This window comes from Amphiprion ocellaris, chromosome 3 (assembly GCF_022539595.1).
Source record: "Amphiprion ocellaris isolate individual 3 ecotype Okinawa chromosome 3, ASM2253959v1, whole genome shotgun sequence".
NCBI lineage: Eukaryota > Metazoa > Chordata > Actinopteri > Pomacentridae > Amphiprion > Amphiprion ocellaris.
In genome coordinates this window covers 26,792,020-26,806,722 of record NC_072768.1, presented here as the reverse complement: position 1 = coordinate 26,806,722, position 14,703 = coordinate 26,792,020, and the positions used below count along the sequence as shown (strand labels likewise).

Here is a 14,703-nt window from a genome sequence, read left to right as displayed (position 1 = left end):
CTGACCCCTAGAGCAAGCCAAAAGGCGACAGTGGCAAGGAAAACACCCTTTTAACAGGGAAAAAAACCTCGAGCAGAACCCGGCTCTAATGTGGGGGGACCCATCTGCCTGCTGGCCGGGCGGGTTGAGAGGGACAGAAGAGGTAGAAAGGTAGAGATAGAGGGGTAGAGGTAGAGATAGAGAGGTAGAGATAGAGAGGTGGGGGGGTGGGACACAAGGACCATAAAACACAGCCACACACCTGAAGCATCCAGCATCCAGCTCTGGGACCAGGGACACTCGGAGAAAGGACAGAGAAAGAAACAGAGTTAGTGTAATGCAATAATGGTATATATAGTAAATACATAGGTAGTTAGAGAAGGGCTCAGTGCATCAAGAGAGGTCCCCCAGAAGCCTAGGCCTATAGCAGCATAACTAGGGGCAAACTAAAGGGACGTCAAGAGGGGAAGTCAGTTGTGCAAATGAAAACACCAGCTCACCCCGTCAGGGTCCCCCAGTCAGCCCTAACTATAAGCTTTGTCAAAAAGGAAGGTTTTAAGCCTGGTCTTAAAAATAGAGAGGGTGTCCGCCTCCCGAACCCAAACTGGGAGCTGGTTCCACAGGAGAGGCGCCTGATAACTGAAGGCTCTGCCTCCCATTCTACTTTTAGAGATTCTAGGAACAACAAGTAAGCCTGCAGTCTGAGAGCGAAGAGTTCTGCTAGGGTAATATGGTACTATCAGGTCTTTAAGATATGATGGAGATCGGTTGTTAAGAGCTTTATATGTCAGAAGAAGGATTTTGAATTCTATTCTAGATTTAACAGGAAGCCAATGAAGAGAAACCAATATAGGAGAAATATGATCTCTCTTGCTAACTCCCGTCAGTACTCTGGCTGCAGCATTTTGGATCAGCTGTAGATGTTTCAGAGAGCTATTGGGACAACCTGATAATAAGGAATTACAGTAGTCAAGCCTAGAAGTAACAAATGCATGGACTAGTTTTTCTGCATCACTCTGAGACAGGATGTTCCTGATTTTCACAATATTTCTCAGGTGGAAAAAGGAAGTCCCACAGATTTGTTTTATGTGCGAGTTAAAGGACATGTCCTGGTCAAAGATAACACCGAGGTTCCTCACAGTAGTACTGGAGGCCAATGTAATGCCATCCAGAGTAACTATATGCTTTGAAAGCAATTCTCTAAGATGTTTGGGGCCAAATACAATGACTTCAGTCTTGTCTGAATTTAGTAGTAAGAAATTATAGGTCATCCAGGTCTTTATGTCCTTAAGACAATCTTGCAGTCTAGCTAGCTGATTAGTTTCATTTGGCTTCATAGATAAATACAATTGAGTGTCGTCAGCATAACAATGGAAATTAATACAGTGCTTCCTAATAATGTTGCCTAAGGGAAGCATGTATAATGTGAACAGTATTGGTCCTAAGACAGAACCCTGAGGAACTCCATGATTAACCCTAGTATGCTCAGAAGAGTCATTGTTGACATGCACAAACTGGAACCTGTCTGATAAGTAGGATTTAAACCAGTCCAGTGCTGTCCCTTTAATGCCAATAGAATGTTCTAGTCGCTGTAATAAAAGTTTGTGGTCGATTGTATCGAATGCTGCACTAAGGTCCAATAAAATAAGTATAGAGACCAGTCCATTATCTGACGCTATGAGAAGGTCATTAGTAACTTTCACCAGAGCTGTTTCTGTGCTATGATGCACTCTGAAGCCTGACTGAAACTCTTCAAACAGGCTATTCCTTTGTAAATGTTCATATAATTGATTTGCAACTGTTCTTTCCAGAATTTTAGAGAGAAATGGGAGGTTGGAAATTGGTCTATAGTTGGCTAAAACATCTGGATCTAGAGTGGGCTTTTTAAGTAAAGGTTTGATTACAGCAATCTTAAAAGCCTCTGGTACATAACCTGTTACTAGCGAGAGATTAATCAGATCTAACATTGAGGAATTAATTAAAGGTAAAGCCTCCTTGAACAGTCTAGTTGGGATAGGATCTAAAAGACATGTTGATAGTTTGGATGTAGAAACTATTGAAATGAGTTCAGAGAGATGTATGGGGGTGAAAATAAAATATCCATCTGGTCTTACAGCCAATTCTAAAGTATCTGTACTCGATGATACATCTGTGACATTTGCGGGAAGGGCCAGAGTAATTTTTTTCTCTAATCGTAATAATTTTATTTGTAAAGAAGCTCATGAAGTTGTTACTGCTCAAAGCTAAAGGAATACAAGTTTCAACAGAGCTCTGACTCTTTGTCAGCCTGGCTACAGTGCTGAAGAGAAACCTGGGGTTGTTCTTGTTTTCCTCTATTAAAGATGAATAATATGTTGTCCTGGCATTACGAAGAGCTTTTTTATAAATTACTAGACTATTTTTCCAAGCTACATAAACTTCCTCTAAATTAGTGGAATACCACTTCCTTTCCAGCTTTCGGGACGCCTGCTTTAAAGTCCGCAGCTGGGAATTATACCAAGGAGCAGGTCCTCTCTGAGATAGAACTTTCTTTTTTACAGGTGCAACCCTATCAAGTGTTGTACGCAGTGAGGCTGCAGCATTATTAACAATATAATCCACTTCTGTGGGGGTAAAATTATAATATTTCCCTTCCATTATATCAGTAAGTGGTGCTGGACTAAATAGAGAGGGTATTATTTCCTTAAATTTAGTCACCGAATTGTGAGACAGACATCTACTGTAATGATATTTATTCTTAACTCCTATACAATCTATTGTTGTAAATTGAAATGTTATCATAAAATGGTCAGAAAGAAGAGGGTTCCATAAGTCATAAGTATTCAGACGGTTTACTGTGACACTCATATTTAACTCACCTGCGGTCCATTTCTTCTGATCCTCCTTGAGATGGTTCTACTTCTTCATTGGAGTCCAGCTGTGTTTAATTAAACTGATTGGACTTGATTAGGAAAGGCACACACCTGTCTATATAAGACCTTACAGCTCACAGTGCATGTCAGAGCAAATGAGAATCATGAGGTCGAAGGAACTGCCCAAGGAGCTCAGAGACAGAATTGTGGCAAGGCACAGATCTGGCCAAGGTTACAAAAGAATTTCTGCAGCACTCAAGGTTCCTAAGAGCACAGTGGCCTCCATAATCCTTAAATGGAAGAAGTTTGGGACGACCAGAACTCTTCCTAGACCTGGCCGTCCAGCCAAACTGAGCAATCGTGGGAGAAGAGCCTTGGTGAGAGAGGTAAAGAAGAACCCAAAGATCACCGTGGCTGAGCTCCAGAGATGCAGCAGGGAGATGGGAGAAAGTTCCACAAAGTCAACTATCACTGCAGCCCTCCACCAGTCGGGCCTTTATGGCAGAGTGGCCCGACGGAAGCCTCTCCTCAGTGCAAGACATATGAAAGCCCGCATAGAGTTTGCCAAAAAACACATGAAGGACTCCCAGACTATGAGAAATAAGATTCTCTGGTCTGATGAGACCAAGATTGAACTTTTTGGCGTTAATTCTAAGCGGTATGTGTGGAGAAAACCAGGCACTGCTCATCACCTGCCCAATACCATCCCAACAGTGAAACATGGTGGTGGCAGCATCATGCTATGGGGGTGTTTTTCAGCTGCAGGGACAGGACGACTGGTTGCAATTGAAGGAAAGATGAATGCGGTCAAGTACAGAGATATCCTGGAAGAAAACCTCTTCCAGAGTGCTCTGGACCTCAGACTGGGCCGAAGGTTCACCTTCCAACAAGACAATGACCCTAAGCACACAGCTAAAATAACAAAGGAGTGGCTTCGGAACAACTCTGTGACCATTCTTGACTGGCCCAGTCACAGCCCTGACCTAAACCCAATTGAGCATCTCTGGAGAGATCTGAAAATGGCTGTCCACCAACGTTCACCATCCAACCTGACAGAACTGGAGAGGATCTGCAAGGAAGAATGGCAGAGGATCCCCAAATCCAGGTGTGAAACTTGTTGCATCATTCCCAAGAAGACTCATGGCTGTACTAGCTCAAAAGGGTGCTTCTACTCAATACTGAGCAAAGGGTCTGAATACTTATGACCATGTGATATTTCAGTTTTTCTTTTTAATAAATTTGCAAAAATTTCTACATTTCTGTTTTTTTCTGTCAAGATAGGGTGCTGAGTGTACATTAATGAGAAATAAAATGAACTTTTTTGATTTTAGCAAATGGCTGCAATGAAACAGAGTGAAAAATTTAAAGGGGTCTGAATACTTTCCGTACCCACTGTATGCCTAGCAACACGTCTCAGGTCAGATACTACAAAAGTTTGATAAATATTGGCCTGAAAACATAAACCACAGTTAAGACTGCAGATAAGAAAGAAATATCCCTCCATCAGTCCTCCTTGCTGATTACTTTGGTGTACAGGTCGTTCTCCGTGAACAGGAGGTAGTGTTTGAGCCTGCTGGGCAGCTGGATGGAATTCAGAGCACTGCAGCTCAGATGTTTCCTGATCACCACTCTGCTCAGGTGACACAGAGAGCGAGTGCTACCTGGATCACAGAAAACAGCAGTTTGGACCAAGATGATAGGAAACATGCCCCACTCACAAGAAAGGAACAGCAGGTACATCTCCTGCTTCTGACATGTAAGAGCAGCTCTTTAATCTGATGAACTCACGAGTGGTCCTGTGAATGTGAGGCCACTCCTTGTGTTTCTTCAACATCTTGGTCAGTTTGCCACAGAGAGAAACCTGGCCAACATATTCCAGGAGGATCAATACAACTCTGCCCACCAGGTTCACCAGCCAGGAGACGCTGACGAAATCACAAAACTTGATGGCAGAAGAGATTCAGTTAAACAAACAGGTAGGTAAACTGCTTTATAGGAATTTACATGATGAAGCAATTTTGCATTTGGATGCTATTCAGTGAATAAAATCTTATTTAGAAATCAGGAAACAGTGTGTCTGCACTAACTGTGTCAAATCAACTTTTTCAGATGTCCCTGTGGATTACCTCAGGGGTCAGTACTTGGCCCTCTGTTATTCTCTATGCATATTAATGACTTGTCAAATTCATGTGCCAATGTGGAATTTCAAATGTACAGGGATGACACTGTCATCTTCACCAGTGCCAAAACTACTCAAGAAGCATTCTCTGTTCTTACTTCAGCTATGGTTCCTGTAAATGAGTGGCTTTTTAAATTGTGACTTCTTCTGAACTTAACTAAAACTGTTTGTATGATGTTCACAAAGCAACCATAAGACATCAAACATTCAAGCGTCTTTCTGGGAGGACAGAAGCTAGAAATTGTCTCTGTCTCTGAATTCAAAAATCTTGGTGTGACACTTGATTCCACACTGTGTTTCAGGAGCCACATTCAAAGAATATCTAATACAGTGAAATTTAACCTGACCAATTTTAGACGAATTAGAACTTTCATAACATTTTGTGCTGCTAGAATGTTTCTACATTCCATGATATTTTCACACATTCAATATTGCATAGCATGTTGTTCGCTGACAGGTGTAAATACATGCAAAATCATAGAATCACTAATATAAAAAATCATTAAAGGTCTTTGATAGAAAACCAATGTCATATCATGTTTGTAACATCTTAGAGAAGTACAACTTATTGAGCTTTGAGAATTTTAAAAATTTCAAATTTCCTTGTCTGATCTACAAGGTGTTACATGGACTCCCCTCACCCCCTGTGTCTGACTTTCTTAAAAGAAGAGCCCACAGCAGTCTCAGGACCAGGGCCTCCTTTAGAGGGGACTTTGAGGTCCCACACATAAACCTGTGAAGGCCAGGAAGATCTGGAACAGTCTTCCACTCTCCTTAAGGGAGTGTGCCATGTTACCAACCTTCAAAACTCACCTTAAACAGTGGCTGAAAGTGAGCCAGTCTTGTGACCACTGACCTTTAACTTCTTTGTGTACTTTTGGCAATGTGCTTTCCTTGTGACCTATTGTACTTTTACTGTGACATATTGTCCTTTTATTGTGACTTATTGTCCTATGTTTCACTGTTAGGTTTTTTTTTTTTTTTTACCTGCCTAGGGACTGCGGATGTAAATTTCCAGTGTTGCTATAATCCGGTATATTTACGTCTATTGCTGTCTAAACAGATGTTCATTAATGTGCACTGTCCCTATCAAGTAAATAAATAAACACTTCCTATTTTAATTCACAAATATGATACACTTACAGCAACTTTTTCCTCTTGATGGTGAGAGCATCCAGACTCACTCAGGTCCTCCCAGATGTCATCATGGTCACAACAGAAACACTTTTCTGCATCATAGCCGTTGTTGAGGAGCAGTCTCATCATCACCTCGTCCTTCAGGCAGTATTGGAGCGCCGTGGGAAACAGTGTGTCATTCACCACCGTGAAGTAACAGTTCACATCTGCTCCTGCTGCCAGCAGCAGCTTCACAGTCTCATAGCGGCCTGATCTGACTGCCACCAAGAGGCAGTGCAGTGGGTCCAGGTCAGGTTGGGCCCCTGATTTTAGCAGCATGTCAGTACATGTAGCGTCCCCATTCGAGACAGCAAAATACAGTGGGGTTCTCCTCATGTCTCCATAGTTTTCAGAGATGTGAGGGGCCAAAAGCGCATTAACATCAAAACCTTTCTGCAGCAGGAGCTCCAGGCAGTGGGCGTGGCCTCCGTCTGCAGCAGAGTGGACAGGGCTTTGACCAGACAGTCGCAGGGCCCGTCGAGTGGTGATTGGGATCAAAATGCTCAAAGCTCTGAGGGAAATAAAGAACAGAATAATCTGAAGAACTGAGTCAGAAATTAAACGTGGAAGTTGGACCAAATGCTTAAAGTCTGTCATTGTTCAAACCATGAAACCAACTCCTTCATAGCTTAGTATGTACGCAGTAAAATTTGGTTCCTGTCTCTTGATCTGGTGATTTTTTATTAATGATAAATTTTTGTTGTTCTCCAGACTTTCTTACCTCGTTCTGATGTTAATTCCAGTGATGCTCAATACTTTTTACCATTTTTGAATGAGGAGATATAGACACCATTCTGGGTGGTGTTTGACTGTTTGGTTCCTGTTTTCCTCCACATCTCCTTCAAGCAGCAAACTTTTTTTAAACTTTTTTTTCTCTTTTAGCTCTTATCCTTGTTTCATGTCTGCCTTTAGTTTTTTGTTTGACAAAATATGTTTGCTGATCACATTAGTTGTGTGACATTGACCCACTCACAAGTAGTGTCCTTCATATGCCGCTCGGTGGATGGGCAGCTGGGAGCTCAGGTTGTGGATATTGGGATTTGCTCCATGCTGCAGCAGAATGTCAATACAGTCTGGATTACCCGAACCCGCAGCGTCATATAGGACGCTGTCACCATTGGGCGCCTGGCAGTTTACATCAGCACCTAAATGCACAAATTGAATTGTCATTGTCAAACCTGAGATAACAACCCTGCTGATATCACAGTGATGTCGTTAAGGTTACATTGGCTTTTACAACAGAGAACCTGCATTAAACACTGTATGGAAAGAGTTCAAGTACTTTATGCAAGTGCAACAGAAAATCAAAAAAATCCACACTGCAGCTTTAAAGTGTCCTACTCATCCAGTAAAATCAGTCCCAGATAAAGCCAATGTTATAAAAGCTTTAATGCCATTCAAAACGTGTTGGCATGCAGTGAGGTCAGATACACAAACACATAAATGGCAGCAAAATGAAATTTGAAACCTAAACAAGCTTGGTTGATTTAAACATACATTAACACATGGCAAGCAATTTAAACAAGTTATGAACACAACAAAGGCAAACTGCTTGTCATGACTGAGAAAGGCTGCAGAAAACTTTTCTGAAATGGAGAGAAATGACTTAACCAAGTAGGATGTGGAGGTGGAAATGGTTATAACTTTGGGATATTGACACATTTAGGAGCTGATCATCAGAAATATGCTGATATGAAATTGAAATCATGGACAAACAGGCACAATATTATTGAATAGTAGTGCTGGAAAGGAATTAATACATACAGCTGACAAATGAAATGATTATTATTAAAGCATTGTAAGGTGTGCCTGCATGTAGCATAAGAGAGGATAAGAGAGGTGTAGAATGTTTAGCTGTACTTTAGGGGAGCAGTAGAACAAGCTATACATATCAGATTTATTTGTGTCATTTTTCACCTAATAATGTGAATTATTAGTTGTGACTGATACAAGCAACAAGCTGCCTCATTACACATTGCAGAAACAGAACTACATTGTCATCACTTTGGAGTCGTGTTTTGTCCATCTGAATGAAGTCCAGCTTTCTCTTTTTATTTAGCTAAGCTTTTCATCAACTCCTGACAAAAACATCTGGCTCTTTAGTCACTTATTTAGTGACTAGCTGGCTTATTCTGTGTACAAAGAGTTCATCAGAGCTTTTAGAATGAAAACAGCTGCTGCTGCTCGAAACAATAAGACTAATGTAGACAGTAGATGTGCCACAAAATCAAAACTAGGAGCTCAAAGAGGCTCCATAGACTAGCAAAGCCAGTGAGAATTCTCAGTGGATTTAACATGACCAAGATCCATTTTAAATTACATGTTTGTTTGATGCATTTTTAACACAAGAATTTCAATTAGTGAAGCTGCAATATACACCGATCAGGTATAACATTATGACCTCTTGCCTTATATTGTGTTGGTCTCCTTTATGCTGCTAAAACTCCTCTGACCCAGTGCGGCATGAACACAGGAGCTCTGGGGATGTCCTGTGGCACCAAGATGGTGGCAGTAAATTCTGTGGGTCCTGTGGGTTGCAGGGTGGGATCTACCTAGATCAGGCTTATCCTGGCACATCCCACAGATGCTCAGTAAGATTCTGATCTGGGGAGTGTGAAACCCGGGTGAACACCTTAGCTCTGTCGTGTACCTCGGGCCACTTTTGAGCAGTTTTTGTGTTGTGTCGGGGTGCACTGTCCTGCTGAGGGTAGCAACTGGCATCAAGGACTGCTGTTACCATGGGGGGTGGGTGGTTGCTGGACTTGTAATGTTTATGTGGGTGGTATTTGTCAAACACCCAATACAGTCATGGAAAAAATTATTAGACCACTCTTGTTTTCTTCAATTTCTTGTTCATTTCAATGCCTGGTACCGGTATAGGTAGCAGATTACATCATACTTTATGTCCCATTTAACATGCTTAAGCTTAATTGCATTCCCACTGTATATAAGAGTCCATTTCATGTCATAAGCAGCACTGCACAAGCAAAGGAGAGTGGTTTCCTGCTTACATTCAAGCTGCAGCACAACTCAGAAGTTGTCAGCTCTCACATGATGCCTAAAACAAAACAGTTATGTGACGCCATGAAGGCAGCCATCTTGGCATTCTTGGAAATTGACATGAGAGACAGATAGCGAAAAAACGAAAGATCTCCAAGACAGCCGTTCATAACACCAAGAAAAAACAAGCCGAACATGGTGTTACGAAACTTCTAGCTGGTCGTGACAAGGAACGTCTTTCTACCCCACAAGATGACCGTGCACTCATCTATTCCTGTGTCAGGAATCGTCGTCAGACCTCCACTGACCTCATAAATGCAATGGGCACTGTCGAGAAATGTGACTTGTTAGGTAAGGACAAGGACTTCAAACCAATTTCTTGAAGCTGGTCTGAAGTCACACGGCACGGATGAAGCCCTTCATCAACGAAAGGCAGATGAAAGCCTGGTTACTCTTTGCTGGGGATCACAAGGATTGGACTGCTGATGACTGGGCTAAGGTTCTCTTCAGTGATGAATTCAATTTTCAGTTGATGCCCACTCCAGCCAACTTACTGGTTAAGAGGAAGCCTGGAGAAGCCTACAAACCAGACTGTCTTGCCCCTACAGTAAAACATGGAGGTGGATCAGTGACAAGCTAGGGTTGTTTCAGTATGGGTGGAACAGGGCAAATGCAATTGTGTGAAGGGCGAATGAACCAGGTCATGTACAGGGCTACTCTTGAAAACAGTCCTCTTCCATCAGCTGGAAAACTCTTTCCTGCCTCGAATGACTGGATTTTCAAAGAAGACAATGCCCCTTGCCACACGGCAAAGTCAGTTAAAGCCTGGATGGAGAACCAGAACATTGGAACCATGTCTTGGCCTGCTCAACAAAAATGGGTTGCTGTGACAGCAGACCGATGTCAGAAGCTGGTGGAGAGCATGCCAAGATGCAGGGCTGCAGTCATCCAAAACAATGGTTATGCAATCAAGTACTAACTCCTGTGCAGAGGTGGGTAGAGTAGCCAAAAATTGTATTCAAGTAACGTTACTTCAAAATAATATCACTCAAGTAGGAGTAAAAAGTAGTCATCCAAAAAATTACTCAAGTAAGAGTAAAAAGGTATTTGGTGAAAAGACTACTCAAGTACTGAGTAACTGTTTGATTGTAATGTCCGATTTATTTTTTGTAATGATGTGTTCAGACAGACAAAAATGTAAAATAATGTGCAAATTCTGGTGTTTCCAAATAATAAAATAAAAAAATAGCAAAAATAAATAACATCTTTACAAAATGACGTTAAGGCACAAGAAACACAAATTTCCAAATCTCAGTTTTTCACAACATAAAGCTTTTGAAACGAATACCTGTAGTAAGGTAACATTTTTTGTGTTTGAACAGTGCGAACTACTTCCAGTGACAAGATATACTGTATTTCACTTCCCTCCAAATGGCACAGGCTCTGTAGATAGAAAATAACATTACAACTAGGGCTGGACCCCAATATCCGAATATTCGGTGGTTGTGGTGGTATCCGAATAATAACTTAGAGAGCCAAATAATCGGACCCCATTCCATCCACCCCCTGCTGTATCACGCGGACCTACCGAGCCTGACGTCACGCTTCACGTCGCCTGTGTTAGTAAACAGAAGACAAAAGCCGAAAACGGAGATATCCATGCTAATGCAATGCTAATGATGTCGGACTCCAAAGCAAGATTAATTTTCACAAAAATGACCCCATTTTTTTCATTCGCCGTCTGCTACATGTGTAGAGTTTCAGCCGCTATGCTACCACAGTTCGTATGTGGTCATGTGACCGCAGGGCGACGTCTGGTGAAACGGAGTCACGTGATTATTGTTGCTTTGTCTGATTGGTGAAACACAGTCATGTTGTAGATCCACTTCAGGCATCTCTCCAGAAAAATAAAGCATATCTAATGTAAACAAAAAAGTAACCAGTCGAGCGTAGCCCAGTGTAATGGAGGAAGAGTAGCGTTTCTTCTTCACAAATCTACTCAAGTAAAAGTAAAAAGTATGGCAGAGTAAAACTACTCTCAGAAGTACATTTTTTTGAAAAAGTTATTCAAGTAAACGTAACGAAGTAAATGTAACTCGTTACTACCTACTTATGCTCCTGTGTGTATCATGTGACTAAAACAGACAGAGAAGAAAACATGGAACGCCTAAAAACACTGTTTTTGGCAGTACAATGCCATAGCTATTGCTGTAAGAACTTAAGTGATTTTGGTTATTATCAAGAAAACCAGGGAAAATGGCTGGATATCAGCTCTTAAAATAAACTCTTATGAGCTATTTTTGTTATTATCATTATATTTGTTCAAAAAAATGTACCTTTAGTTGTACCAGACAATAAAATGAACAAGAAATTGAAGAAAACATGGGTGGTCTAATAATTTTTTCCATGACTGTACACTGGTGACCTCTCCAGGGTGTCGCAGCCTTTACCGTAAGTCAGCTGGGATAGGCTCCACCCTAATAAATTTTTCTGACTGCATATTTCAGGATTTAAGGTTTCCCAGCAAAACATTGCATTATAACAAGATGATGAATGTTATTCACCTGTCAGTGGCCATAATGTTGTGGCTGATCAGTGTAGCTTCTGTGATTAAGTAAGATCAGTGGACAATGTCAGTCTTAATGTGTCACCGTGTTTGATGAGGAGCTTCAGGACTTCAGGGTGGCTGTACTCTGCAGCAATGCCCAGAGGAGTCACTCCATGCTGGTCTGTCTCTGTAACCTGACCTCCGTTCTGGAGCAGGAGCTCCATGATGTGAACACAGCCGGCCCTGGAGGCCTCATGCATGGCCGTCCACTTTTTCAGACACACCTGCTTCACCCGAGCTCCCCGAGCTATCAGACTAGAAACCATATGATGAGATCCAGTTCTGACTGCTGCAAAGACAAGAGTGAAGGAGGAACTTATATTGTGGGTATGCAAAACATTTCTTTGTTATTGTCTACTCTGAAGGACCAGAGGGGACACAGTGTGATTGAAAATCATGTTCGGACCTAAAAGCAGAGGGGACTCATTTTTGCTGTTGGTGGTGTGAAGAGAAGCTCCATGGTCCAGCAGCATCTTGACATTTTCCACCAAACCAGCTTTTACTGCTGAAGTCAGGAAGGTCTCACCCTCCAAAGTCTTCTCCTCCAGAGTCAGACTGAAAGATGCTGAAGGACACAGCAAAAGTTAGACTTTATTTCACTGAATTTACCTCACGGGACACAAAGTACCAGCTGGCACACACTGACTTTTATGAAATTGTCAGAGAAACAACCATTGTTTAAAGCTTGAATAAGACAGAGAACACTGAGACAATTGAAGCAATTTGTAATCCCTGATTATACTCCCTTGCAGATATTCTCACGGAAAGTCACAGACACACAGTTGTTCTTATTATACTACTTTGTTGTATGCTTCACTTTGAGGACTCTGTTCAGAAGGTCGTCCTCTATGAATTCCTCTCATAAACTCCACTGTTGTGTATTTACCCTTGCAAAGCAGTCACTTCATGGATGGTCTGCGTGAACCATGCATGAAGTCAACTTCATGGATGGCTGAGCTGCATGTAGATGCTGTGGAGGATTCCATGCAGACTCTTACAAACTTGGGTAGATGATGAAATTTACTTCACGCAGACCTCCATGTTCCCACAAATACAGAAAGTATAACGCAGACATTGACCTTGATTATATTCCCTTGTGGACAAACACAGATCCCTGACTGAGCTAACTACTCTCTAGGCTACTTGGAGGTTTTCAGCGCATGCACACCATTGCTTAGCATACATAAACCTTAGATGCATAAGTGGGTCAAAAATGGCCCAGTGAGATCATTTTCTTGCAACATCTTTGTAATAAAATGTTATTTCATATTCCAGTAATATTCATATTACTACCCCAAGCTTCCATAAGGGGGTCACAAATGACCCAAATGCATTTCCTATAGAATCTTATGGGAACTTGTGATTCTTACCAGTTGTGGCTGTCAGGAATGTTTACTGTGGACACTATGTCAGAAGTGTCACCAATCCGGAAGATTATTTTAAAGGTTCGAGTGACATGAATTTTGTTATCTGCCCAAGCCTACCAGAGTCCATGCAGGCTTCACTGTGGACATTACCACTAAAATTTGTATACATGTGGCTACATGAGCAGTGGTGTGAATGCACTGAATATGTAGCTACAATCTACTATATCCATACATGCACAACTATGCAACAACTATGCATCCAAGGAAGTATAATTGAGGCTTAAGGCTTTGATCATGCAATTGTACTGCCCCCACTTGGTGGTTCTCTTCATTTCTGACTCTCATGTAAAGTGAATGTTTGAAACTTTTACCCACCGTACAGCACGATCTCCAGGATGTGGACTTGAGGTTGGACTGCTGCCCAATGCAGAGGATACCTACCGAGGTCATCCACCTGACTGAAGGCAGCTGGGAATTCACAGAGCTCCTGCAGGACCGACATGTCACCTGCAGAGACAGTTGAAGTCAGAAGTTTTTATTTGCTTCTTTCAGTAGACCCAAACATAATTGTTTTATTCTTGAACTGTTTTCAGTGGTCATCTTAAGTAATTGTTATGGCATAAAACAATAAAGTGTGTGATGAACCATTTGCAGCAGGATTTTACCTTGTTTTATGGCGACTGCAAGCTTCAGAGCTTCACCTCCAAATGTAACAGGAAGATGGTGTTCTATCTGACTTGACTCCTGAATTATCATCTGAACAGTGCGGTCCAGAAGTTCGTCTCCATCCATGTCATCAGTAGCATCCATCCCTCTAACACTATGCAGGTGCAAACACACAAAGCTCAAATACACAGATCTTCACTTCCTCCATTTCCACAAGCAGATCCACTGGCTTTGGTAATTCCGCTGAAATGAACTGATATTTGTCTGAAATGTTGGACTCATAGGATTTAGTGTGGAAATAGGACACAGCTCAAGAGTCTCAGTGAGTGTGTCAGTGTTTGATTACAGAGACACTTTCAGCAGCTGAGGTCAAATGGAATTCTGTTTGGAATCAACTGCTTGGCCTACATCTAAATAAATTCTTTCTCTCTTTGGTCTGATCCTATCAGATGAATGTTCCAGACAGTGACCCTTGAACTCCTTACTGTTTATCAGACAAAACATTGGCAATCTGATCTCAGTTATTACACAACTTCATCACTTTTCAGTCTGCAATCTTCAATGTGAAGCTGAAACAAAGTAAAATTTGTCATTCTCACCTGATAAAGGTTTCAATGTTGGAGTTACAGGACGAAGTAGCAGCAGCAGTCAAGTGTTTGTGTCACTGTTGAACTGCTTCTCTCTCTCTCTCTCTCTCTCACAAACATTCCACCAGCTATTTATAGTTGTCACCTGTTCCAGTGTGCAACATGCAGGCCCGTTCCACAGGATCTCATGGAGTTTCAACAACTAATGACAAACGATACCGAGCCGGCCAGTTGTATGAATATTTATTGTCATTATGATTCAGCAGAGAGCTACAATGTTTTCACTTCT

General features: G+C 41.7%; 1 protein-coding gene across 1 annotated transcript; it reads right to left on the bottom strand.

The window, feature by feature from the left end:
* Window positions 1–4,041: 4,041 nt before the first annotated feature.
* asb15a (ankyrin repeat and SOCS box containing 15a) lies at window positions 4,042–14,514 on the bottom strand. The gene is made up of 9 exons (XM_023288843.3): window positions 14,427–14,514; window positions 13,827–13,981; window positions 13,537–13,668; window positions 12,201–12,359; window positions 11,838–12,083; window positions 7,160–7,331; window positions 6,154–6,697; window positions 4,620–4,773; window positions 4,042–4,492 (listed from the first exon to the last, which is right to left on the bottom strand). The coding sequence occupies exons 2-9, from the start codon at window positions 13,969–13,971 to the stop codon at window positions 4,335–4,337; spliced, it is 1,710 nt and encodes a 569-aa protein (XP_023144611.1). The 5' UTR covers window positions 13,972–13,981; window positions 14,427–14,514; the 3' UTR covers window positions 4,042–4,334.
* Between the last annotated feature and the right edge of the window lie 189 nt (window positions 14,515–14,703).

Excerpts from the sequence above, each read along its gene's own strand:
- asb15a (XM_023288843.3), bottom strand. The coding sequence starts at position 13,971 with ATGGATGCTACTGATGACATGGATGGAGACGAACTTCTGGACCGCACT. Across the intron at positions 12,084-12,200 it reads TGAGTCCCCTCTGCTTTTAG|CAGTCAGAACTGGATCTCAT; the intron begins GTCCGAACATGA and ends TTGTCTTTGCAG. Across the intron at positions 4,493-4,619 it reads TCACATTCACAGGACCACTC|GTAGCACTCGCTCTCTGTGT; the intron begins GTGAGTTCATCA and ends TCTGTGATCCAG.